This window comes from Drosophila nasuta, chromosome 2L (assembly GCF_023558535.2).
Source record: "Drosophila nasuta strain 15112-1781.00 chromosome 2L, ASM2355853v1, whole genome shotgun sequence".
NCBI classification, from domain to species: Eukaryota; Metazoa; Arthropoda; class Insecta; order Diptera; family Drosophilidae; genus Drosophila; species Drosophila nasuta.
Window position 1 is genome coordinate 23,206,464 of NC_083455.1, and position 26,359 is coordinate 23,232,822.

The 26,359-nt window shown below is 37.1% G+C and overlaps 5 protein-coding genes across 7 annotated transcripts; 1 reads left to right on the forward strand and 4 right to left on the reverse strand.

Moving 5' to 3' along the window:
* Window positions 1-118: 118 nt before the first annotated feature.
* LOC132783409 (streptococcal hemagglutinin) lies at window positions 119-18,695 on the reverse strand. Its single transcript, XM_060788549.1, is given in 13 exon segments — window positions 119-1,172; window positions 1,427-1,547; window positions 1,612-2,074; window positions 4,391-4,587; window positions 4,650-4,780; window positions 5,506-5,758; window positions 6,554-6,993; window positions 6,995-7,456; window positions 7,458-7,663; window positions 8,221-8,461; window positions 10,634-11,210; window positions 11,432-11,749; window positions 17,866-18,695. Coding segments are annotated over 13 exon segments (3,738 nt in total). The 5' UTR covers window positions 18,159-18,695; the 3' UTR covers window positions 119-1,136.
* A 230-nt stretch (window positions 18,696-18,925) lies between these two features.
* Window positions 18,926-21,294, reverse strand: LOC132783410 (uncharacterized). 3 transcript variants are annotated; one of them, XM_060788552.1, is made up of 4 exons: window positions 19,730-21,294; window positions 19,405-19,486; window positions 19,233-19,349; window positions 18,926-19,040 (listed from the first exon to the last, which is right to left on the reverse strand). In XM_060788552.1, exons 1-4 carry the CDS (start codon window positions 20,956-20,958, stop codon window positions 19,029-19,031), a joined length of 1,440 nt encoding a protein of 479 aa, XP_060644535.1. In that variant the 5' UTR covers window positions 20,959-21,294; the 3' UTR covers window positions 18,926-19,028. The 3 variants fall into 3 exon arrangements, with proteins under 3 accessions (XP_060644535.1, XP_060644533.1, XP_060644534.1); XM_060788551.1 differs by having other exon boundaries at window positions 18,931-19,154; window positions 19,217-19,349; XM_060788550.1 differs by having other exon boundaries at window positions 18,930-19,349.
* Window positions 21,295-21,510: 216 nt separating this feature from the next.
* Window positions 21,511-22,253, reverse strand: LOC132783414 (putative oligosaccharyltransferase complex subunit CG9662). Its single transcript, XM_060788557.1, has 2 exons — window positions 22,010-22,253; window positions 21,511-21,952 (listed from the first exon to the last, which is right to left on the reverse strand). Exons 1-2 carry the CDS (start codon window positions 22,146-22,148, stop codon window positions 21,642-21,644), a joined length of 450 nt encoding a protein of 149 aa, XP_060644540.1. The 5' UTR covers window positions 22,149-22,253; the 3' UTR covers window positions 21,511-21,641.
* Window positions 22,254-22,368: 115 nt separating this feature from the next.
* On the reverse strand, window positions 22,369-23,023 carry LOC132783413 (N-alpha-acetyltransferase 20-like). The gene has a single exon (XM_060788556.1). The coding sequence runs from the start codon at window positions 22,927-22,929 to the stop codon at window positions 22,447-22,449; it is 483 nt and encodes a 160-aa protein (XP_060644539.1). The 5' UTR covers window positions 22,930-23,023; the 3' UTR covers window positions 22,369-22,446.
* Window positions 23,024-23,077: 54 nt separating this feature from the next.
* Window positions 23,078-25,258, forward strand: LOC132783412 (serine/threonine-protein phosphatase 2A activator). The gene is made up of 4 exons (XM_060788554.1): window positions 23,078-23,220; window positions 23,290-23,913; window positions 23,968-24,176; window positions 24,239-25,258. Exons 1-4 carry the CDS (start codon window positions 23,193-23,195, stop codon window positions 24,623-24,625), a joined length of 1,248 nt encoding a protein of 415 aa, XP_060644537.1. The 5' UTR covers window positions 23,078-23,192; the 3' UTR covers window positions 24,626-25,258.
* The last annotated feature ends 1,101 nt before the right edge of the window (window positions 25,259-26,359 follow it).

Below are 26,359 nucleotides of genomic sequence, written 5' to 3' on the forward strand. Positions count from 1 at the left end.
GACAGAATGTTTTCATTTTCTTTTTTTTTGCTTTTTTGAGGCCAATTTGCAACGGCTCAATTATAATTTGACGCTTCGATTTCACGACTTTTCCAATATGTATATAGCATGCATATGATGTGAATGTTTGAATATGTTTTGTGATCTCGCATATTTTGCATTATTTGTGTGAATGGGTTTTTTTTGCGTTTTTACCAACAATTCAATTCAGTTTCTTGGGATTTCCATTAAAATGCAACAACTACAAACTAACAATACTTTCTTTCCTCTATTATAATAATGTAGTACATGTACACATATATATATATATAGTATGGTATATATCTCTATATAGTATGACATCGGTATCAATCAATTGTGTTTTTGCTTAGCATTTATATTTAATAGTTTTTGTTTCTTATTCATCTTTTTTTATGGTTGACTGTAAACGGGCGCCAAAAAGGAGTTAAGAGGTGTTACAAAAAAGATAAACAACAAAAAATATCGTCGTAAAAAACATTGCTCACATTTTGCAGTTTGGATTGGTAAGTTTTACAAAAATATTGTACATAAATATTATTGGTTTTTTATAATTTGTTTTGTTTTTCTTTGTGTAAATTTTGTTATTATAATTTATTTATTGGTATAATTTATATCAAATTTACAAAAATCGACTTTTGCGCTCATCAGACATGGAATTGTTTTTCTCTTTATATATTTTTATTTATACATTTTTTAAATGAATTTTTTAAAACAAAAATTCAAGGCGCATATTTTGTTAATCTTGTTGTTAGTGTTTATGTGTGTGTGTGTGAAATACTTTGCAAAACGATAAACATAAATGCAGCGACTAAAAACAATTTTAAGAGCTAGCTAACTAAAATTGTTGTAAAAAGAGAATTAAATTCATTAAATTACACGAAACTAAAATCAAAGCTACTTAAACGATAACACAAATAATTCTCTCGCTCTTTTTCATTATTTTTGTGACTATTTTTTTTAATTGTGAAATTCAATTTCAGCTTTTTGGTGGCTTTGTTTTTAACACAAGATCACGAAGCCGCAAGAAACCAAAAGTAACTAAATTTTGGGCCTTTTGTGTGTGGAATTAATTAGTTGGGTGGAGAGAGGGGGGAGAGTTGTGCTGAAAGGGGCTGCTAGGGTATCATGACTTCGGCCAAAGTCTTTTCAGTCTGAAACAAAACAAACAACAGAAAATAAACATTAGAAAACATATCAAAATTATAAAACGAAAATATAAAAAGTGTACTTAAAGTTAAGAAACAATTTCTTTAGATTTTGGTTTACTTTGATCTCTGCTATGAATATGAATTACAATTAATTTGTTGTCTCTCTTTTAATTAGATGCTTAGAATTCGGTGTGCATCGACTCGATGCTCTGACGTAGCTCGCCATCATTGTAGATCTTTTCGCACACGACGCTCACCTTTTTCAGCAGCTCAATCGCCGTTTGGAGCACCTGATGCCATTTGCGTAGCTCCGATTCATGCGACAGTTCCTGCTGACGCAACAGCTCCAGCCAATCTTGATTCGTATTCGGTAATTCTCTGTCATTATAGAATAGAATAATTAGCATTGATATACAATTTGAAAATCATTATCTTTACTCACTTGAGAGCTGCCAAGCTGGGCATGCGGGCACGCCGACTGAGATCCACATCAATGTGTTCCTCCAGCTTCCAGAGCTTAAGTAATAATATCACATTTAATGCCAGCAGCAAGCACATCAACAATATAACAAACAATGATAAGCCCTTGTATCGAAATTTATCCTGCATCTGGCCCCCGGCAGCCAGCAGCAATTGTTGTTGCTGCTGTTGTGCCGCCAACTGTTGCTGCTGGAGCTGTTGATGCTGCTTATCGCCACCAACACCACCACCACCACCAATACCGATTGCCCCACCAGCAACACCAATGCCAGCAGCCAAATGATGGCCACCAGCAGCAGCATGTTGGCCGTGTGCTGTGCCCGATAGCAATTTGGTGTCCCATTTTTCCAGTGTTTCGGTTTTGCCAACTTGTGCCTGGTTGCCGCTGTTTGCTTCCTCCGAGGGACGTATTTGTGTGGCGGTACCTGCAACGAGTTGCAGCACATGGGGAAAGGCGCCAAAGAATAAATGATTCAATTAAAAAACGATAAAAACATAAATCAATTGTAAATGTGCGCAATGCAATGCAGCGAAGGCAACCAAAACAACACAACACAACAGTTAAATGCATAAATCAAATACGAGCGAGCAAATGTTTCTCAACAATTTCAACAATTACAGTAAAAATAATGAAAACATTAAACAATAAGCGCTTTAAACAAACGATGAGACAGCCAATTTTGCGGGTTAAGTTGCTAACTGACAAAAATTTCTATTGCCATTTCTTTCTCAACTTTGTTGTGCTTTAAGAAAATCTTCAGTTACAGCTTAGAACTTTTTAACCAGATTGCATAGTTACTATAAAGTTGGTTAGATACAAATTGTGAAATTATTAGACCTTCTTGTTTTGCTTAATACACTTTACGATATACTGAACAACCTGCAATATACGGAGTTTACTATTTAGTCACTACTTTACAACGATATACTAAACTATCCGCAATAGTTACTTTTTATATACTTGCTCTTTACGATTGTCTTTTCCTTTCACTTTTTAATGCTATTCTGAAAATGCTCACAATAATCTCAAAGTGAAATATTATTCAGTATACGATACTCGAAATATGTATACTTTAAAGCCATATACTCAACAAGTTGCAATATACTGCGATACTGTTTAAACACTAGTTTTTTGTAATATTCTATTTCTTTAACCTTTAAATTCTAATCAATCTTAAGGAGAAATACTGTTTAGTATTTACATTAATCTCAATATTACAATGCTCTCAAAGTAAAGCACTTCTCAGAAGTTATAGCAATCTCAATATTACAATATAAATTCTAAGTAAAATACTTTTTAGTATTTACGAATTAATTACAATTACATTATTAAGTGGGTACTCAAAATAAATACATTCTGAATTAGAAATAGTTACTTATAAGTTGTGAAAATAGTCTGAACAAGTTGCTGCTTTGAGACAAACGAATACTGCATCAAATTCTACTAAATTTATGGTATAAATAATTTCCTTTGATAAACCTTTCAATTCCAATTACTATCTTTCTTATTAAATAGTTAAAAATTATAGAATTAAGAGAGCCTCTTGATTTTCCCAATACTTTAAAGTAATATAGCAAGCAGCCTGCAATATAGTTACTATTTAGACACTAGTTTTTCGATAGTATGTTTTCTCCTTTTATACTCCACTCAAAAAAATCGCTTAATAATCTCAAACTAAAATATTGTTCAATACTAAAGAACTTTCAATATACTGAGTTACTTTTCAAATAGTATTTAACACTCTTAACTACACTTTCAATGCCGGCAACAAATTTGAACAAAACATAAAACATAAATTGGCAGGCGCACTTTAGTCGAAAAAGGTTAAGTAAAGGGTATCTGCTAGTCTGTACATAGCATTAAATGGCATTCAACTGCCAACATCATAACTGAACTGATCGAGAGATTGTTAATCGCCAATATACCTTCTGGACATGTGTGCAATTTGGCCTTACGATGCTGCGGATGAGAGTCGACACTTGAATGTTGTTGTCGCTGTTGCTGAAGATGCTGCTGCACTTGCTGCTCGCCATGATCATGATCATGATGATGATGATGATGAGGTTGGAGTGGTGGATGATGAGTAGATTTTTCTTCTTCTTCTTCTTGATGATGATGATGAAGACGAGGAACAGTTTGATGGTGCTGTGAATGATGATGATGACGGTGATGATGATGATGATGATGATGATGATGTCGATGCGGACGTAGATGTTGATGTTGTGAGTGATGACAAGTCGAGCGTCTACTGTTGTCATTGTCCGTGCTGCTTGCTGTTGTTGTAGTTGTTGTTGTGGTGGTTGCTGTTGCTGTTAACATTGTTGTGGCTGTTGTTGTTATTGTTGATGTCGTGGTTGTTGTTGCTGATGTAACCAATTGCAGTTGATTTAGGCCTGTGTGTGTTGTTTTGTAGCTTTTGTTGTTGTTTACATTTGACATGGTAATTGTTCAAGTTGTTGTTGTTGTTGTTGTTGTTGTGGATGGTGCGTGCATTTTGTGTGGTTAGAAGAAGCAATAGCAATGGCATTTGGCATTGACAGTGTATTTGTAATTGTATTTTTTATACTATTTGTTAACGTATTTTGGGTTTTGGTTTTGGTTTTGCTTTCAATTTCAGTTTTTGTTGTAATTGTTGTTGCATTGCTCATTTGTTGCTTTTCGTTGTTACTTGTCTTGTACTTGTTGTTGTTTGGTTTCTGTATGTTGCTGTTGCTTAAACTATTATTTTCGATATGCTTACCACGTCTGGGGCGGCGTCCCTTCCCCTTCGCCGGCGGTATGCACGTCTCGCTCTGCAACGCAGACAGCTGAGCGCAGAAGAAATCCTCGATGCCCGCCCAAGTGTTCTTCTCAATGAAACCCTTGACAACGCCCCAAATCGATTTCTTGTACTTGATTTGTGCATGTATCGACAGCATCGTATGATCATCCACGGTGCTGCAAATGCAAAAGTAATTCAATTAATATGGGAATTTTGACATTAATCATTAACTAGTTACCGCGCCAGGCAGAAGTGAATGAGCACGCTAAAGCTATCGGCATAGGGAATGCCCGCATTGACGCTGTTCACATCAATGGAGTACAATTCTCCCGGTTTGCTGCACTCCCGCATCGTTTGGTATTCCGTGACCTGAAATAGAAATAATAATAATTAATAAATGTTGCTTAGTAATGCAGAATAATGAGCTTAACCTCAAGAATATCTTTGCAGATTTGACCGACAAGCTGGTATGTTTTATTTTGAATGTAGTACTATATCAATATACCAATTATAGACTTTTAGAATTTATAATATTTTCAACGTAGTACAAAGTTTAGCTTTCAGTATGGTATATTAATTTGTTATTTTGTAAGAATAATACTGCATTGTTTTACTTTTATTGAATTAGTATAATTGAATTAGTATTATATATAGGTATATTTTAGTAATTAGTATATTTGGAACGTAGTACTATATTAAAATAGTAAATATTGCCTTTGGCATATTATATAATTTAGGGTATTTTAAATGTAGTAGTATATCAATATGCCAAATTTAGCATTCGATATATTTTTAGCATTTGTTGTATATTTCAAATGTAGTGCCGTATCAATATACCAAATATATCCATCGACATACCTTGGTATTTAGTACATTTTGAATGAAGTGATATATTAATATACCAAATTTAGCCTTATATATAATTTAAGTATTTTTGTGGTATTTGTGTATTTTTGAATAATACCGCACTGTCTTGCTCTTACTCAAAATGTGTGGCGAGTATCTCATAGTCAAGTGTGCTCGAATGTAGCTTTCTTATTTTTATAAACTTGACGCAATCAAGCACTTTAAAATATATTTTCAATTGCACTCACCTTTGAGGTCTTGGGACCCACGGATGCGGCCAATTGCACAGTCACATTGACCAGTCGAACGTTCTGGCCCTCTTCATTCTTTTGCCACTCGCCCATTATGAGATCCGTGGATTTGCGCATCTCATGGAAGTCGGTGAGGAATTTCGATTTCGAGAACAGGAAATTGAACAGCGTATCCACACGAATGGGCAGAATTGCGTGCACAATTTGACGTCCCTCGTGTGTCGAAGTACATTCCGTGCTGGGCACAAAGCTGCAAAAACAAAGATAGGAAATGCTTTTAATTTAAATTGATTACGGCAAAAGAAACTAATCTACCATAAAAGTGTTTCCCGTAGATTAAAATAGGCAAGAGGTAGATTTTAAATTAAAATAAAAGTGTGAAAAGAAAATATAAGTAAAAATAAAGGTAACTCGACAAGTGCAAATTATATTCATATTAAATTGTCAATAAATCATTTTTAGTTTCAATTAAATTTAAGTTTGTAAATATGTCTTATTAAAATACGTTATAAATGCAGTTTTAGAAACAGAATATAAAGTATAATAGTATTCTTTATTTCAACCTAAAATTATGTTTCTTAAAATGAATTTCCAAACACAATTGCTTAGAATTAAGATAAGCAATTATAAAAGCACTTCCGCAAATTAAGCACCAAAAACAATTCAGAGGAATGTTAAATACTTGCTTATCTCGCTTAACGGCCTCAACTAGAACCATAAATAAATTTGTGTATAACTTAAAGGAATTATGTAAAGCATTAGTAGTTTAACATTAGTATTTGGTATTATTTTCTGCACTTAAGTTTTCTACATATGACGTTAAATAAGAAAATATGCCGCTAACACAAATTTGGTACTAACAATGTGGTCGCTAAGCGAGATATAGTTGTTTTTGGTTTTTAAAATTATACAGAAAAAGTGTATAAATAATATATAAAATAAAATGTAACGTAGAAAATGTCTAATGAATTAATAAGTAGTATATAATAAACATATATCAACAATTAAACAATTGAAACTTTAATTTGATTTAACTTTCACTTACGGTACACTGTTCTCCTCAGAATCGGAGGAATCTGAGACGTCTGTGGGACCTGCCTCATCGTTTTTGCAGTCCACATCGCGAAGTCGCTGATTCTTGACAACTTTGCGTTTGGATTCTAAGCAATGACTGGCCTCTGAGACATTTGCTGCTGAGCCATGGCTGCTGGCTTTGTCGCTGCTCTTGCGATCCGAAGTAGTTGCTCCAACTGAACCACTAGCAACTCCGCCACTGGCCGTGGAGGTTGTTGTAGTTGTTGTGCTGGCTGCTGTTGTTGTTGCTGTTGTTGGGGTACCATTGCTGTTGCTAATGGATGGATTGTTGCCACCAGTGTTGTTGCTGTTGCTGCTGCTGGCTGGCACACTGAGTGTGACGGCAACCGTTTGCTCGGCGGCCTTCACCGAACTGAGCGTCAGCTCCTTGGCATTGGCCTTCATCTTTTTTATTGGATTTGCGCGTGCTGTCGCTCGCCTTATTGTCCGACCCACTGGCCGAGGCGTTGGCCGACGAATTCAGATTGGACGATTTGCTTGAATTGAAAAAGTATTTCGTTTTCGATTTGCGTGTGGTTGCGTTTCCCCCACCGCTGCTTGCGCTGCTATTTCCACTCTGCTGCTGCTGTGGCTGCGACGATGTCTGATTAATGCTCTGATTCGAGTTGCTTTGTTCGCCACCAAGATCGTCGATGGCTGTTTGAAAATCTACATCCGTTTCCTTATCATCCGAGTCCAGTGTGGGATCAATGTAGTCCTCGTCGTCCGTGGTTAGACCCAATTCTTCGCCGTAGCAATTGTGCACATAACGCCAAATCTCTTGGGGTGAAAACTGTTTGTTCATCAACGTGTTTTGCCAGACGCGAAAGAGCATCAAAAATGACTTGTCACGCGATGCGAATGTCGCAAAAAAAGAATTTCTCCTTCGAAACTGTCGATATGGAGATGGCATTCGGTATTACCAGCGCTGTTTTCTCCTTCGTGATGGCTGTCACATCCTTCCATTTGATGCTCACATACGTCTCCCAGGTAAAGATGTTCGCATGGAAGCAAACGTAGTTCTGTGACACGTACAAACGTCCCTGCACCAAGATGTCTCGCTGCAGTGCACACGAATAGTCTGCAAAATAAGGGAAATTCAATTAGTTGAGGTGTTCTTAAGGAGTTTATTCGAAGTATAGAGGTGTTAAGACATGTTAAAGTCAATTTTGTTTAAGCAAACAGATTTTATTCTGCAAACTTGTCTAGGAACATTTCTCACTGTACTTTTTGCTACTCATATTGAGTTGCCCATTTTTTATCTGTGTTTATCTATGCAACTAAATGGAGTGTTCATAAATAACCAACTATCGATTCTACCAATTGTGGATTAAGCTTCTAAAAGAGTTACATAGATAAACTCAATGCAAAGCAACTTGACTGTGATAAGATTAGTTTGATATGACATCATTACATCAAGCCATAAATCAAAAATACAATTTCAATCATATTTAATTACAACGCAAAAACGAGTTGAGAATATCATTATTGAATTGACTTTATAAAACTCAAATTGGAATCGAACCTTTCGAGAATTACAAAAGCATTTAGCAAGTCATAGTTGGTAAACAAAAAAACCAATTTCTATTGACTTTCGTCTTTCACACCTCCAAACTTCGAAAATAGACAAAAACTCACCGACAATCAGGCGCTCATCGTTGGGCACCTCTTTGAAGAGTTTCTTAAAGTCCTCGGCACGTGACTTGTAATTGGGATAGATGACGTTATACCACGACTTCTTTTTGGCCCGCTCTGAGAGACGTGATGTGCCTTTGGCTGGCTTCTCGTTCGATGTCGAGCTGCTGCTCACGTGTGTTTCTCCTCTCACAAAATGACTCTCAGTTATTGCACCCGGTTCACTTAGTTTGCTCTGCGCATCCTGCAATTGTTAGGGGATATCATTAAATTATTTATTACTCATGAAACTCAAGTACTGATTCATACAAAAATTCGTTGGAATTGTTTGTGAGGGTCTCAACAGGTGGTTAGTGGCTGCTTATCAATTGATATTTTTTGTGGCCAAGACAAACACGTTTTACGAGCAGTTTATCGGCAATATTTTTTGCTTTTGCTGCTTTATTATTATTTTATTTGTTGTTGGTATTTATATATATATTTGTAGAGCGCGTGTTGTATAATCTATGTGATGCGTTCGACAACTTTTTGGCCACTGAATCGCGTCTTGTTCGCTTGGATTCGCAACGCCAAGAGAGCCAAAAAAAACGGGGGAAAAAACAAAAAACTAATGGCAACATGACAAATTCACAATATCAGGAACGTTATCAATCGGTGCCAAAGCTTCGACCAATAAGTTTTGGTGGCAGCCATGGAGCTTTTGCTTTTTTATTTTCTACGATACCCTGCAGCCCTGAAGTGTCTAACAGTGGGTATGACAATTAGATGACAATTAGATTTGCAAAGTGTTGATTTTTAGATAGTTAATTCTCTTCTATTAAAATATTAACTTCTAAATATAATGAATATGTATAATATCTTTATACTATTTATTTATAATTTGTATGAATTTTATTATCATAAAAATTATTTATATATAAACATACGTTTCACAGTTTTTTATTGAGCGGACTTCGTTTAATATTACGCACACTAAATTACGTGGTATTCACTAGCCTATCACACTCTCTTAGCTATATTCTTGCCCCCGTTTCGTGTGTCAACATTGTAGGGTAATTCTAATCAGTGCCGCGGCCTCCGACAGCTCACAAAAAAAAAAAAAGAAACCGGATCATTTAGTTTGTCAACTCGATAAGTCTACACTAAAGCGACGGCTGTTTTTTCTCCGCATTTTATTCACGAAATGATCCACGAGATATCCATCAACGAGCTGTTTGTCGCTCGATACATTATCAGCAGACTGAAAGCATCTGTCTCTAATGTTTATTATTGCCGCATTTAACACATTTCGCATTTGGTTGTGACCTGTGACGTGCTAATGAAACAGCAACCATAAATAATGAAAGCTTGTGAGCTTTCACAACAGACAAGAGTGGAAGATAGATAGCGAGAAATAGACACAGCGAGAGGGAGAGCAAAAGCTGAATTGAGCGCCAAAGAATAAACAAAAATTAATTGTTTTTGTTGACTAATAACAAACATTTTGAGGCGAAACTTTTAAACATGCCTTGAAAAGCTATATTGAGTATCACAATCGTAGAAAAAGCTCAGCGTTTAAAGCTGCTGTATTTAAAGCTTATGACTTAAGCTGCAAGTTTTGATTATTGTGATTATGAGGAATTTAGCTCAATGAACTTTCACAAATATGGCACTATTGAAGTGTAACTTAGCAAAACTTTTTATTTTAAATGGAAGCTACAAATCTTAAAAAAAATTATATGATTAAAGATTATTTTTATTAAGATGTTGGAAACATAAGTGTAGCCTACTAAAAAGTAATTTCTTTTTTAAATTGCATCTACGATATAATGAGAAAGTTCTATCTTTGATAAAGTACTAGTATTATTTCTTTAAGATAGTCTAATGGTGTTCCTTAAAGGAACTTCTATTTATGAAACGTTTAAAACGTACGACGACTAAATATTATTAATATTTTTTAAAGGGCATCTAAACTAGTAAATTCTTTAAGATAGCTAATTGTGATCCTTTAATGAACTTCTATTTATGAAACTTTTGAAAAGTGATTTGACTAAATAGTAATGATTTTTTTTAAGCGAATCTCTATAAGCCTTTTAAAAGTATTACAACTAAGTAGTAAATTCTTTAAGAGTTCCTTTAAAAAACTTTGATTTATGAACACTTTAAAAGGTATCGCAACTAGAAAGAATGATTTTTTTCAGGGAAACTTTGGAGAGAAAAAAAGTATGGCAACTTAAACTTTTTATTTTCAAAGGAAAAAAAATATCTCAGCTAAAACGAATGTTTGTTTTTTAAGGGAAAATATTATATAAAAAGAAACTATAATCCTGAAAAAGTTTCACAACATACTATAAAATTCTTAAAAAAGTTAACAGTTCTCAAGCAAAGTTCCTTCAAGGTTCTTATTAATTATTGAATCCTGTTCTTTCACACTCACCTCATCGCGTCCACTGCTCGAGGTGGATAACTTGGCAGGCTTGCCCTTGGAGCTGGTCGAACTCTTTCGACTGCTGGGACTGTCAGTGCAGGAGCTGCCAGCCTGAGCGGCACCCGAGCCGTTGGAATCGACGCTCTGCGATTGCAAAGGCTGTTGAAGATCGCTCCTCGACTCCGATTGAATAATATTTATGCTAGGCGTGGGCTGAGAAGCAACTGTGTTGCTGCCGTTGCTGTTGTTGTTGTTGCTGTTGGCTGCAACAGTTGCTAGGTTGTGACTGCCATTGCTGTGGTTGCTGCTGACAGATTCACGACGCTGAAGAGCAGTTGCTGTCACTTCGGTGGCAGCAACGGAAGAAGCTGCTGTTGCTGTTGTTCCTGCTGCAGTTGTTGTTGCTGGTGTTGTTAGTGTTGTTGCGGCGACGACAGCGGAAGTTTGTTGTATCGAAGACAAGGATGTGGATGTGGAAATGGAAATGTTGCTGTGCTCAACGATGCCAACGGCTTCCTGAATAGTCAATAGTTTGCTGTTTGTTGTGGTTGTGGTAATTGTGATCTCCTCGGTGATGGAATCGCGCCTAAAAAAGAATTATAAAAAAAACAAAGAGCGTGAGTAAAGTTCTTGATAGCAAAACTTGGCGAGTCTAAATGTGTATGAGGCAGGCAAAAAGTACAGCAAGAAAGTCATGCATAAGTAAAAGTTGATACAAAGTAAATGCGGCGTATACTTAACATGGATCCACAAGCAGCTGAAGAGTTAGAGAGAGTGAGAGAGAGGGAAAGAGAGGGAGCAACCTACCTGTCGCCATTGCTAGCAATTAGTGTGGACTTTTCATCCAGTTCATCCTGTTGCTGCAGTTGCTCCTGAGCTGCTGATTGCTGCTGCGTTGGTTGCTGCTGCTGCTGCGAGTGTTGTTGTTGTTGCTGTTGCGTTTGTTGCTCATCACAAATCATGTTTGTGGCAAGTGTGGCATTGGCATTGGCAGGCTCAGTGCTGCTTGCAGCACAAGTTGTTGCAGTTGCAGTCGCTATGGTTGCTGCTGCTGCTGCTACAGTTGTTGCTGCTGATGCAGTGGTTGTTGTTGTTGGTGTTGTGGTTATATCAATATCTTTAATCCTACAATAAAATGCACAAGGAAATAAAAAACAAATGGCAAAGAGGAACAAACCAAACAAATAAAAAACAACACAAAACAAATAAAGAATACATGCTTTTAGCCTCGAACTTTTTCTGAACTCTCTTGTTGACTTTACCAAACCACGTAGGGCTCTTTTTTAAAACGCTTTTTGCCCATCGCACAGCTGTTTAACGTTTGAAGTGCTTCTCGAGAATGAAATGGTGAATAAACCTAATTGCATATCGCTCGCTCGCATCGCAGATAATCAATGAAGACACACGCACACTCACACACATCAACGTTATATTATTATTATTATTGTTTATTGTTTTATGTGCCTAGTACCAGTGCAATAACTAAGTAAGTCAGTCAGACTGAGAGATAAGCGCGATAAGATATAGATTCATGCTTCCCACATTTACTCTCAATTGTGACCAAGACCTTTCAGCTTAATGTCTCTTCAACTGATCAGCAGAGCAATATACAAACAATAAAATAGGTTTTAAATGCTTTGTCAACAAAGCACTGAAAGAAAAAGCAGGCTAAAAAGGGGTCAAACTTTTTACCATATTCAATTGGCAAATTCAAAATGAATATTTATTCAGCGTGTGGGAAATTCTCTTAAAATATGCCAAAAACATTTATTAATCTATTAATACAAATATAACTTTTTTTCAGTTCATTCAGCTGTTGTTTTAAGAGTGAGTTTGCACTCAGTCAAATTAAACGCTGTTTTACATTTCCATTTTCCATTTCAAACTTTTTCTGCTCCACTTTAACGAGGCCCTCTCAATAACTATAACCAGCTCTGTGTGCATCGTCATATGAGTACTTTAAACGGATCGTTTTGTGGAATTCAGGCGTTCATTCATTCATTGTTCTCACGTGGGTTAATGGGCAATTATTCATATTAGATCATGTTATATTATGCATAGTGCATTTGTCAAAAGAATTTTTTGTTCAATTGTTGGTATTATTAAGATGAATACTTAACTGTTTTGCTTTTATTAAAAATGTAGTACAATATCGATATACCAAATATAACCTTTGGTATATTTTGTGGTATATTTTTGGTATATTTGTAGATTACGGTTTTATTAAAAATGGGGGGTTGCGGGTATACCACAGTCGAATTTGCTCGACTAGTATCGTTTAGTATTGTTGTGGTATATTTTTGGTATATTTATAGAATACAGTTTTATTCAAAATAGGGGTATCGGATATCTCACAGACGAGTTTGTTCGACTAGTATCGATTAATATTTTTGCGGTACATTTTCAGTATATTTGAAGAATATGGTTTTATTTAAAACGTGTAGCGGGTATCTCAAAAGTAGCTTTCTTACTTTTTTATGATTTAGTAAAAACTTGTTGGAACAATTTAACAAAAGAATGAACACTTATCGAATGTAATTGACAATGAAAATCTGCTTTATACTGGGATTTACAATTTTCGCAAAAAAAAAAGTCCATTATTCATTTTTAAATGCGGGAAATAATGAAACTGCTTGGTGAGAAAACTAATAGTGTCTCTACAATGAATTAGCGATTGCCAATAAAACTTGTTATGTTATCTTATCTTAGTTACCCAAAAATTTAGTTTTGACAACTATCAATTAATTTATTAATCGCCCAACAACTTTGTTTAGTTATTGAATAAAGTAAATTGACACTTTACTATTTAATTGGAAATACATATTCAGTGAAACACTTCACAGCCCTGTAGGTCTAATTAATAACTGATAATTGTTAAAGCATTTGTTTATAATCACACCCTACACTTTTTAGCCGGAAAGCAAACTATTCTCTCGTGTTGCTGATAACAAAAAAAAAGTGTTATTTTTTTGTGGTTGTTGTTGGCAGTTTCCGTAATTGTTTTGTCTGTTTAATTGCCATTGTTGCATCGTTTGGCAAACAATTTAGATAAGCACCTGTATTAGATGATAACTCGACTGCAAAATTTATATGATGATAACTCAACTGAGTCATAGTAGAGACTACTAAAAAAACAAAGAAAAGCTTGTGACAACTACAATACGTAGTTTGCTTCACAATATTGTATTTCTAGTAGTTTGTGGTTAAAGTTCCCCTTTCGTTCAATCAACTGTCATCATCAGTTTATATGCAAATTGTGATGGGAGAGGAAAAAGAGCAAAATGAAACGACCTTATCAGTTGCCACAGTTCAAGTTCATAAACTATTGAAATATGTATTTGTTGAGCAACAACAAACAAACAAACAAACGAAAACAAATCGGGGCCGAGAATGGGAAGTTGGGGGGAACATCAGCTCATAATGATAATTTTGTTTGACTAAGCATCAAATTATCATCAACATGTTGCGAAAAACAAGGGAGAAGATTGTCAATTAGTTTGTGCGGCATTTTGATGCGCTGTAATTAACAGAGTTGATATAGAAACAGCTGATATACTATTCTAAATGTGAAATGAAGAGTTTGTTTTATTATTTAAAGTTTAAAGAACACTTCGCCTAAGAAAATTAATATAGAAATATTTGATATTCTACATAATTATGGAATAAAGAATTTTCCTAACACTTAAGATCATAATAAAAAAATTGTTATTAAGTAAATGAATCAAATTTGTGTTTTCGAAAAAAAAAAGTTTGTCTTACACTTCGTAACGAAAACAAATATTATTGTATAAAATTTAGAGAAATCTTTTTCTTAAAAAAATTGCATATTCGCGGTACTTAAAACTTCTGTTGTATACTTTATATATTTCCCTTACCTAATTATGGAATATAGATTTTTCCTAACACTTTCAATCATATTCAAAAATAATATTTAATAAATGAATGAAATTTGTAGTTTCAGAATATAAAGAAATTTCTCTTACACTTCATAAAGAAAACAAATATTATTATCAAATAAATAAAGAAAATTTGTGTTGTCAAAAAAAGTTATCAAGAATTTAAATATTATTATCAAATAAATAAAACAAATTTCAAATAATAAAAGATTGTCTTACACTTCATAAAGAAAATATGTTTTGAGATCAAATAAATAAATCAACTGTATGATTACGAAAAATTATCTTACACATCATAAGAAAACAAATAAAGAAATCAAATTTATGTTAAAAAAAGAGTTTCTTGCATTTTATAAAGAAAACAAATATTATTATCAAATAAATAAGACAAATTTATGTGTTCGAAAAAAGAAGTTTGCCTTACAGTTCATAAATAAAAAGAAAAAAAAATCTTTGCTTCCATATTCGATACTTGGAACTTCTGTTGTACACTTAATATTTGTGTTATGCTAAACACCTCTTGCGTTGTCCCATTAAGTACAGGGTATGGAAATAATAAAAACCAAGAGGTACTCAACTCAACTGATTGTACAGATAAGAACATTGTATACACATTAACAGCAAAAACTAGCGGCACATGCGAATTAAGACAAAGCAACTCGAGTCACAGCCAACTAAGCAACTATATAATATATGATGAACTATGAACTTTTAGTAATGTTAGAATTGTTTTGAGGGGCGGATAAGTTATTGTTTTTGAGGCGTGTCTCTAAGGCAATGCAACATGCGCGCAAAGTACAACACAACAATTATAATTAACTTATTGTACAATATAATAGAAAATAATGGCTAGAAATCAAGTTAATTGACTCAATGACGCGGCAGTGGCAATTGCCACTCGGGGGTAATAGTTGAAATAGCTAAACTAACCGTTAGTCGACCTCCCTTCCTCCACCCATCTGGTCTATAAAGAAGCCCAACTAAACCAGTTATTCTCTATGCGAAAAATCAATAACAAAAATAAGAAAGAAAAAAAGTTTGTATTACATTTTGTTTTTATTATTGTTGTCTGCGCTTTATAGCCAGTTTATTATTTCCTATTGTTGTTCCAGCTGTTGTCGTTGTTGCTGTACGCGTTGTTGTTGTTGTTGTAGGTCATTCTCGACTGAGCACTAAAAGTATGTCATCATTGGAAAAATGATGACGAAACGCGTTTAAATACACGGCAAACCCAAGCGAACCAAAACGAAATGGAAAATAAAAGGTGTTTTTTTTTTTTTGTTGGTTTTTATTTTTAGCACATTTGGCAAATGCCATTAATAATATTAAATATGCTTATTATGCCGGAGCGAAGAAGAGCAGAGAGAAGAGCAGCACAACCGAAAAACTGTTTGTTAATTATTTAATTAATTTTGCTGCTCTATTTTGTTATTTCTTTCTGCTCAAAACAAGAGACACACGCGATGGCGATGGAGACGGAGACGTCATTTCAGCGCGACGTTTGAATTTGCACTCGAGAAAAAGCGGGCGCAAAATGTGCGAGAGAACCAGCGAACAACTGAACAACTGAACAACCCGACAGACCCGGCTAAATAAACAACGCAGCAACAACAACAATTTATTAGTGTTGTTGCTGCTACTGTGTGTGTTGCGAGTATTGCGTCGGCAATGGAGGTTTTTATTAATACGCTTCAGCAAAAAGTTTACCATAAAAATGCCAAGCAACAAAATACCAAAAGCGCAACTGTTGCGCAATCCTTCAAATTGTTACAAAAAGGAAGAAGCAGCAGCTGGAAACTCCCCACAAAATTTGTGAATTATACAAAAAATACAATATTCCTTATCACATTGCAATATAGTAAACAAAGATATACAAAAACAACAAATAAAATCTTTAACCACTTCCCATATGTATGTACATGTTTTTTTTCGTTTTTTCCCAGATTTCTATGAAACTTTACTATCAAAAATATAACCCAATCTGCCAATTGGAATTGTACATTTTTATTCGCGTATTGTTATTGTAAATTTCGCAGAATAAAAATATCATATATCATACTTCTTTTACCATAACTTAAAACATTAGTTTTTCCATAAAAATAGAAGAATTTCAACCGCAAACTTATACAATAAGAACTTCAATGAATCCCATGATTTGAAAGAGTTGTGGTCTCTCTATTTTTTTTTATAATATTTTTAACTATTTTCTCATTTAATTTCAATTTATAGTATTGCTAGATTATTTTTTTTATCATTTAACAATCTTTAAAATCCAATTTCCAAAATTTATGTAAACTCAAATAAATTTCCTTAACTTGAATCTATATATTTGAACTTTATAAAGTGTATATTTCTAAGGAAATATAAATGAAACCTTTCTACCGATTTCTTAACCTGCTGCTATTACTTTTGTATTATAAAACCTGTAAACACGTACTCACATATCTTGTTTTTATAGTATTACTCCACGTTGAGTACTAACAAAGAACTGAACGTTTCCACGAAATGGAAACCTGGTTTTTTTCTTAACCAGAGCTCTATGTGGTATTTGTCATAGCATAAACTTAGAAATAAAGAAATAGGAATATGCAGATCCTCAGGGGAATTATGATAACATTGTAAACTTCAATATACGAGGTGCTCAACAAAAGTTCGGTGGTAAGTTGACCGGAAGTAAAAATCGAAAATATTTTTCTTTGTATTTATTTTTAAGCTTCATCTTTTTGTGCGTCATTTGGACTTCTTTGTGTATAACAGATTTAGCTGCAATATTTAATATAAGGTCAAGGCACTTAAGTCCAGCTTATTATATTCTGAGTACATCGAGGATTAAAGTTTTGCGTTTTTCAGTTTACATTTTAATGGAACTTAATGAAATTTGAAGTTTTTTTATTGAAAAAGTAGTCTGTCTTAAAATCAACAAACTCTACAAACTTTTGTTCGAACCCTCGTATAATAGTTAAAAGAATTGGGAGTCGAAAGCCAGTTTGAACTGAAAATACCTATAAAAATAAGTAGGCTATACTGTATATAGGACGACAGAGGGGAAAAAGGCAATGCACTGAGAGTTTTGTAGGATTATCTCTTTGCCATTAGAGCTGATAAGTCGTAGTCTATGATTACGAGAGTTAATAGAATGTAAATTGGAAATGTATTTTATGTACTACATGAGTATATAGAAAAAACATACATCACATGCAAATTAGGAGCATGCAAACCTACACCAAAAGTATATAATACGTTATACATATATGAATGTAGGTAAGATTGTAGTAGTATGTAAAAGTAGTTCAAGTAAAAAAAGTAGAACACAAACATGTTTCGATTGCTGTGGGTCACACTTACATGGGCAGGTTGAGACTCGCTGTGCGTTTGTGCTTTTGATTTTGGTGTTTCTGCTGCTGCTGTTGTTGTTGTTGCTGGAGTGAAGACTGCCGAAAGAGACTGTGAGCGGTGGCCAAGGTTTTGGGCAAAGCACCTTGACTGGAAGATTTACAGAGCGACACAAAGCGTGTGCCGGCCGATGTGGATGTTGTTGTGGATGCTAACGATGAATTGGATGATGATTTTTGTTGGTGTTGCTGCTGGTGCTGTTGTTGTTGTTGTTGCTGCTGCCGCTGTTGTGTGACAAAATGCATGACAACGGGACAACAAATGAAACGCGTCTCTGTTTTCGCGTCGCAAATCAATCACAAATTATTACAATCAGAATTTTATTTTGCATTTGTTTTAACGTTTCTTTTAATTTTTTTTTCGCTCTCTTTCTTTCTCTCTCACTTTTAACGCTCTCCGCCTATTAAAACTGCTGATGCTGCTGCTGGAGCGCTGCTTTGCCTTCAACGACGGCGACTGCGGCTGCTGCTGACGTCTGCGGAAGTTGTTTCTTTTTGATTTTGTAGTTTTTCATAGTTTTCATTTATTAACACTGCGTAAGCTTCGCGTAATTCCGAGTCGTTTCCCGTCGCTTAGAATTAAAATGCAATTTGTAACTAAACTAAGCCTAAAATATGAGATTCGTTTCCGAAATTGCCTGCGCTGCTCTTCAGCAAAATTTCGTTGTTGTACAAACTCTGCGTTCTTCTCTTTTTTTATGCGCATTGAAAAGTATTCGTCGCACATAGGGTTGTCAAGCGGCAGCGAGTGCAGACGCGCCAGCTGCTTGACGCAGCAATTACAGCACAACAGCTAAACTAAACTAATAAATAATATTTTTTTATAATATTGATATAGTTTGCTGTGCATTTATTTTTTTGTTGCCGATGCATTCATTTGTCAAAAATGTCTTCAAACACTTGACACCTATGAATTGCATACTGTTGGCAGCTCTGCGTGTCAGCTGAGTCAAAAATACCAAACAAAAATATACCAACTCTAAAATATTGTTGGTCACACATGAAATTTAAAATACAACGAAGTTTATTTCAAATATGTACAATAAATAAATATCACAAATCACAATTTATTTATATAAGTAAATTAGTCGTTGGCTGCCGTGGTTGAAAGGTCATCTATTGCAGGCGCTGCAAAGAACAAAAACGTTGATTGTTGATGTTGGCGCAAACATAAAATGTGTGCAAGCGGAAAGGCGGAAGACAGAGAGTAGGAAAAACCATTGTCAGGTGCATTTTAATTGGCTGCAAATATGCAAAGTATTAAAATACCCTGGACAATAGTCAAAAAGCTCAAGCAACTAAACCATTCGTAGTCAGTACAAGGCTAGAGTTTCCGCTCTTCAACAGTCCACGTATCAGCGATAAATCATCCGGCGTCAGCGACCAACCCGTCAATTGACCCACAGACTGCAGTTCCGGGCAACTCTCCATGAGCAGCTGCAACAACAACAGTTATAAATGTATGTACTATATCTAAGTGTGTACGACTTACCTCCACGGCCTGTACAGTGAGCTCTGGCGCCAGCGTGAACCAAATATCCTCCAGCACTTTGAAATCGTGCTGCACGAACATGCTTGGAGACAGTACAAGGTAATTGAAATAGCTGCAGTCGAGTGTGCTCGACTGTGAGATACCCGTTACTCAAATTTTAGAGAACTGATTCCTGACTAATGTATATTATATTACTTTCTAGTTTGTGCTCCGAAAAATAGGTGTTTAAACCAATGGACGGACGGTCAGACGGATTTGAAGTAAGAACCTTCTACAAAGATTTGGGCAACGGGTATGAGCTAAAGCCAAGCACAACTAATAATACCTTATAATGTCATCGTCTGTGAAATCCACAGAATCCACCGCCAGACGCTTCAGATCCGTCGTGTTGCAGAGGAACGCCTTCAGCGAGCTGGTCATCATATCACAGCTGAGAATCTCCAGACCCTCGAGCTGCTGAAAGCGCACCTGAGATGCATACGACAGCGATTCAACCACATAACAATCAAGATCGATGAGCGAGGGACAAAGACGCGCAAGTTTGCCCAGATCAAGATTACCGCTGCCCTTGATCAACGTCAGATGCCGAAGTTTTTGACCCATGGGACGCTCGAGCAAGGAAATCAACTCGGCTACAACAAATTTGCAGATCTTAAGCTTACGCAGCTGCCGCGTTTGTAAGGCACGCAGGCAACCGAGTTTCGGAGAGTCCAAATAGAGAGTTTCCAACTGCGGACAAGTCTGGAGCAGCACCTGCAAAGTCGGTTCATCTGTAGCCGTGTCATGGGCATACTTTAGACGACACTTGAAGTTGGTGTCAATGTTATCGTAGATGAATTTCAAAGCAGCGCCCACAAACGAATATGTGGAAAGTGTCTCCACCCGTGGACAATGCTCTAGAATCAAGGCGATGTCGGAGTAGCAAATATTCTCCTCACCCGGCATGCCCACATCGACCACCGTTAAGGATTGAGCGCACAGCCCTTTGGCCAACTGATCGATGCCAATTTCAGTGATGTCTGTTTCACCGGAAATATCCAGAATCTGCAAACGATTGCAATTCAAGGCAATCTCTTCCAGCAACTGATCGTTGGCTATATACGGCACATAGAGCTTGACCAGCTGCTTGCAACGTCGCACAATTTCGTACATATAATGCATGTGATCCTCCTTCACCCAAATCCCTTTGAGATTGAGCACACGCAATCCAGCGCCTTGGGCGGCAATCACCTGCAAGATCTTCTCATAGTAACTGGGCGGAAAGACTTCGGTGACGAGGAAGTGGACTCCACAATTAAGCAGCATTTGCAGGCACGTGAAACGCATGTTGGCCTCCAGATAATCCGAACTCAAGATGACTCGCAGCAAATCCTGATAGATGTTTGATGTGGCCCCCGATTGAGCGAGATATTCATTCAGTTCGACCATCAGAATGTTGATGTCAAGCTGCACATCGGGAGCGTATTGCACATAGCTAATGGTTGAGACTAAGAGGTTGGCCAGCTCTGCGAGAGAACTGTCGCTGAGGCTGCGCACGCTACACTTCTTCGACATGGTAATAAAATAAACAAACTGCGACGCAGTTGCTCTCTGAAATAGTTGATCGCTCTCTCTCTCTGTTGTTGTAATGCTGCTCTTGGCTAATACAGTTCTTGGCCAACTCACGTTACATCACTTGTGCTCTGCTTGGCAATTTAGTTTAACTTGCTTTTTAGTAGTTTACTTCGAAATCTGTATTTCAACTACTGTTAACTATAAACTTTTCGATTTGCGTTTGTTTTTCCACGAAATAGCGTTACGAAAATAGATTTTCTATATAGTTCTATATATAGCCAAGAGGCGAAACGAACGCGATCTGCATGTTTTGCCAGCGCGCTGCAAACTGAGCACTATTTTGCTTGCCCTGGGACGCCAAACACGATGTTTTGTTTGTGGCCCAAAAATCTGTGGCTATCAACGACTTTGCTAAGCGCTGCAATGACTTGGATACATTTTTAAATATTTGACAAAACAAAATAATTTATAAAAGCAATGCAAAATTCTTTGTCGTGAAATTATAGCTCTAACTTATTAAAAATGTAATTTAAAATTAGTCCGAGAACAGAATTTAGTTTAGATACGAACCGTAGCATATATTTCGACCAGTGCTTATCGTAGATACACACTAGTTGCAACTGGCTAGCGACATATAAATTGTAATACTAATAGAGAGCGAGATTGGAATGTTCTTAAAGAATCTAGGGTTGCAGATAACTGGGCAACTTCATGCGCATAAACAGCCAGGTGGTAAAGAAGCTAACCAATATGAAAATGAAACCCATGGCCGTAAGCAGCAGTCGATTGAGATTCGTTTTGCCGGGCGTGTGTGTTTGATCCATAATGATGAAACCCAAGCCGCCTACAGTGAAAAGGAAGCTACTGGCCAAGCCCTCCATGATGTATTGGCCATTGACGCGGTATGGCATAAAGGCCACAGGACGGGAATGACCATGCTCGTCGACGGTGGCGCCCACGCTGGGTGGCTCCACTATCACATCATAGATAATGCCTGCCAAATTAAGTAAATTATATATCTATGTCTATTTACTATAACAATTGTACTTGCCGCCTGTGACCAGAAAGTAGGAGAGCAACACAGCGGAAAATACTGCCATGGGCGAGGGCATTGGCAGGGCAAAGCGACGCACTTTGATGTTGGGCGGCACGAGTATGTGAAATGGCAGGTTGTACAGTGTTTCCAGCATTTTTGCGGCTTAAAAATCACTTAAACTTGAATTAAAGAAAAAGCCGGCGTAGGCGTTTCACTTTTTTTTGTTGACGTCGAGTCGGGAATAGAGTGACCGCTGTTTGCAAATATACCACACTATTGTTGCCAATAAGAATTTAAAATACTGCAAATGGTCACACAGCGTTGAAAGCGAAAAACTGCATATTTTTTAAAATTTTAAATACTACTTTTAAATTAAAAAAAAAAACGGCTTTTATTTGTTATTGTAACATATGAATTATGTTAACTAATTAATTATTATGTCGCACTGGCTGCTAGTATGGGATCAACGACTTGTCACACGAGAGCGCCTTGCGCATATCATACGCATCCTCGTCCTGATCTCCGCGGTAGTAATCACGTATGGTGCGATAGACGAAGTAGCCCATTTTCGTGTATATATCGAAGGCTAATTTGTTGCTCTTGCGCACAAACAGATCCACAAAGTAAGCGTGTTTCTTCTCGGATAAGTTCTCGAGGAACTTCATCAGTAGCGCCGCCAATCCCAAACGTCTGTAGTCGGGAGAAATGGAAAGCGTCGTGACATGACCATGCCAATTATCATCCTCGCCCTCCACCTTGCCAATGATGTAGCCCATGATGTGCTCGTTGGGTGATTCCGCCAGATAAAATAATTCCGGCCATTTAGCTAGATATTGTGTATAGAACGTTAAATTATATGTTTCGGTCAGCGGATCGAAATTAACGTTATTGAACTTGAACAGGTCATCACAGGTAAATGGGCGAAATGCTGTCATTGTTGCGCCAATTGTAAAATTTTGCGATTTGCTTTATTTTGAATGTTGACAGGTGCGCCTTGAATGAAATTGTTCCTTTGCGGTTTCTTTTTCAATTGATTTATCGATAAACGATTGCACATCCCTCTACGCTGCCGGTCGCATACCAGCAAACAGCTGTTTCGCAATGGATTGTGGTCACACTGCTCAAAACAAAACGTAATTCGCAATTTATTTAAAAGTGAAAAGCTGGAAAGTAATTAATTTAACTACCCAACAGCAGCATGGCCGATGGCAATGCAATGGCAACAGGTGCGTCCGCAATAATAGCAATAAAAACAAAGTGAAACAAATGTTAATTATTGATTATTCATGCCGTAGAAAAATTGCCGGCTTGCGAAAAGCGAGTGCATCACATTGGGGACTTGGCGCTCTGGCAGCGTTCTCGGGCCTATCACGATTTAATTGGCTATATCAATGGCACCAGCTCGGCGATACAAGGCATTAAGACCACCGATGAAGTGTTTGAATCGGATATATTGCGTAAATTACTGGGAATCTTTGATGCGCTGTCCAAGATAATGGAGCAACATCCGCCATTGGAGCAACCACAACGGTTTGGCAACAAAGCTTACAGAGATTGGGCAGCCAATATGCGGGATCAGTTGCCCACGCTGCTGATTGAAGTGTTGCCCGCAGCCAAGCATAAACATCTGCATGAATTGCTGCAGTATTTAATGGAAGCGTTCGGCAATGCAACACGCATTGATTATGGCACTGGACACGAGCTGAGCTTTCTGTTCTTCCTGTGTGCACTGTTCAAGGCGGAGATTCTCGGCGAGCAGGACATTGTAAGCACAGCGCTGCGTCTGTTTAATCGGTATTTGGAGTTTGTGCGGCAATTGCAGCGCAATTACAACATGGAGCCGGCTGGAAGTCAAGGAGTTTGGTCGCTGGACGACTTTCAGTTTGTGCCGTTTATCTGGGGCAGCGCACAGTTAGCAGGTGAGTAGAGAATCATTCACAATTGAAATACTTATTCACTTTTATATCTTACAGTTAAGAGTCCCTTTGATCCGGCCAAATTTGTGGATGAGCAGATCATCAATGATTTTAGCGAGCATTACATGTTCATCAGCTGCATTGATTACATCTGCAAGGTGAAGACTGGCCACTTTGGCGAGCACTCCAATCAACTGTGGAGCATCACCGCAGTGCCGTCCTGGGTCAAAATCAATCAAGGGCTTGTTAAAATGTATCAAAAAGAGGTCGGTTTCGCTTAATTGCCAACTTATGCTTCAATTAACTTCTGTTTATTTTGTCAATGCAGATACTGTCCAAGTTTCCTGTCATACAGCATGTTTACTTTGGCGAACTGATGTCCTTTGAGTCCGTTGCCGCCGGCACCGCTTTAAGCAACGCCCGCTTGGGTCATGTGGCACCTCCGCCCTCCAAGCGTATTTGCATTGGCACGCCGCCTGTGAATCTGGCCACAAATCTTGTGCCACCAACACCGCTTGTGGCGCCAGCACCGCCGCCAGCTGAGGCGATAAATACCGATCTGAATGTGGGCGATTCCAGCAGCGAGAGCAGCGATAACAGCGTCGTTTTACGTCCCACTTCAGCACAGGCATCGCCTGAAGGATCTGGCGATAAGTCAGCAGTCAGTCAGACGGTTGGTGATGCGTCGGGAGCCAAGGAACAGCAAGCGGAGTAGATGTGTGAAGGTAGTCTGTTAAAAATTCTTAGTAGTTGCGTTGAAACATTCGATTAAACTGTATGCTAACTTTATAAACTCTATAAACGGTTGTGCAGTCATTGTTGCTATGAACGAGCAGTTTGAGAGTTACTGTGGCGCGGCTAAGTGCGCTCAGGTTTTATTAGCACTTCAAAAATTATGAATTTGTTTTAAAGTGTACGTTGTGCGGTTCACAACATAATTCATTAATTTTATTATTATTATTATAAATTTATTATTTACATGCAGGTTAACTGTGAGTTTTGGATTTACTAATTTTTAACTTCTTTTTGCTCAAAGCTGTTTAACATTTACTTTGTATTAAATGCATTAAATTTTGCATTTGAATCAATTTAATTTTAATATCAATGTTCTTAATGTAAAAAGTTTTAAAAGCATTGCATTTGCTATGAACTACATTTCTAAGCTTGCTTCTTGCACACCGTTTTAGAGTCACTGAGCTTCTACACACATACATTTGATTTCAATGCGTTTTTGCTGGGATGCAGTTTGACAGCCATTGTTTGTTGACAAGTTAGCAACTGTTGCAATTGCATTGAGTCTAATAAATTGAATAAAGAACAAATAAATTTAAAATTAAAGTCATTATATATACAATATAAATACTGGAAATTAGCATTTAAATTAATTTCTATCCACACCTGTTGGAGTTTAGGAGTCACTGTGCTGCCACTTAGTCGTGCGTGCAAGTTTGACAAGCGCTTAAATTGCACTAGAAATTAACATTTAAATAATTTTAATTGAATGCACGCAACTTTCGGTGACTGTGCAACATGTGGCAGCTAATGAGCCGTGCATATAGTTGCAACGTATTGTTGATATGTTTTTTTTTGGGGTTTTTAAAAACAATAAGTTGCTGTGGTTGTTGGAGAGGGGGGGAAAGGAAGGCAGTTAAGTGTGGCAACAACATGAAGCATAATCATTTATTTTCGACACATCATTTATCACACTGTAGCAACAACAGTAGCGGCAGCAGCAGCAGCTGGCCACGCCCACAGCGCCTGCATTAAAACTTTGCCGACGCATTTTGATTGAAGACTTTCTGCGGCAACAAATCCAAAGGCAAAACATTTTCTGCCCCCCGTCCGAGGCCAAAAATGAAAAGCCACCAGGGATGCAGAGACGAGAAGGACGAAGGGAGTCAGGATAGGGGAGAGGGAGAGGGAGGGAGGAAAAGGACGAGGAAGGAAACAAGTTAGCTCTGGGCAACAATGTGTTTCGGTTCATTTTGACCCCACAGATTTAACTGGACGTCTGCTGTTTTTCGAAATTGAATGAAATCTCTGGTCACACTCTAGGGATCGAGGGGCGAGTGCGTATATCTGAGGGGAGTGGCAAGGGGTGTGTGTGTGTGTTTGTGTGAGGAGTTTACAGATTGAACTTTCAAAACTAGCCACAGGTCGAGAATGGTTAAACCAATAACTGGGTGCATGTTAACAAGATTTCTCTGCTCAAAAGTTGCAACCAGAAAAGCCACTGGAAATGTCAACGCTCGAAGGACGCAAACATATCGAAAATGAAAGAGCAGCCATTGATTTATTACGGGCATTAACTCTTTTGTCTACACTTTCAATTCAACAGAAATGTGAACTATGGTTCATATATTTTGTGTGCAGCGCAGAAATGAACCTTCATATATCTCGTTTAACGGCCACGAATGGTGTTTGAAAAAAGGCCGTTAAGTGAGATTAG

Excerpts from the sequence above, each read along its gene's own strand:
- LOC132783410 (XM_060788550.1), bottom strand. The coding sequence starts at position 20,958 with ATGTCGAAGAAGTGTAGCGTGCGCAGCCTCAGCGACAGTTCTCTCGCA. Across the intron at positions 19,487-19,729 it reads ACAGACGATGACATTATAAG|CATGTTCGTGCAGCACGATT; the intron begins GTATTATTAGTT and ends ACTGTCTCCAAG. Across the intron at positions 19,350-19,404 it reads TCACTGTACAGGCCGTGGAG|CTGCTCATGGAGAGTTGCCC; the intron begins GTAAGTCGTACA and ends TTGTTGTTGCAG.
- LOC132783414 (XM_060788557.1), bottom strand. The coding sequence starts at position 22,148 with ATGCTGGAAACACTGTACAACCTGCCATTTCACATACTCGTGCCGCCC. Across the intron at positions 21,953-22,009 it reads CTACTTTCTGGTCACAGGCG|GCATTATCTATGATGTGATA; the intron begins GCAAGTACAATT and ends TTAATTTGGCAG.
- LOC132783412 (XM_060788554.1), top strand. The coding sequence starts at position 23,193 with ATGGCCGATGGCAATGCAATGGCAACAG. Across the intron at positions 23,914-23,967 it reads GGGCAGCGCACAGTTAGCAG|TTAAGAGTCCCTTTGATCCG; the intron begins GTGAGTAGAGAA and ends TATATCTTACAG. Across the intron at positions 24,177-24,238 it reads TTAAAATGTATCAAAAAGAG|ATACTGTCCAAGTTTCCTGT; the intron begins GTCGGTTTCGCT and ends TTGTCAATGCAG.
- LOC132783413 (XM_060788556.1), bottom strand. The coding sequence starts at position 22,929 with ATGACAGCATTTCGCCCATTTACCTGTGATGACCTGTTCAAGTTCAAT.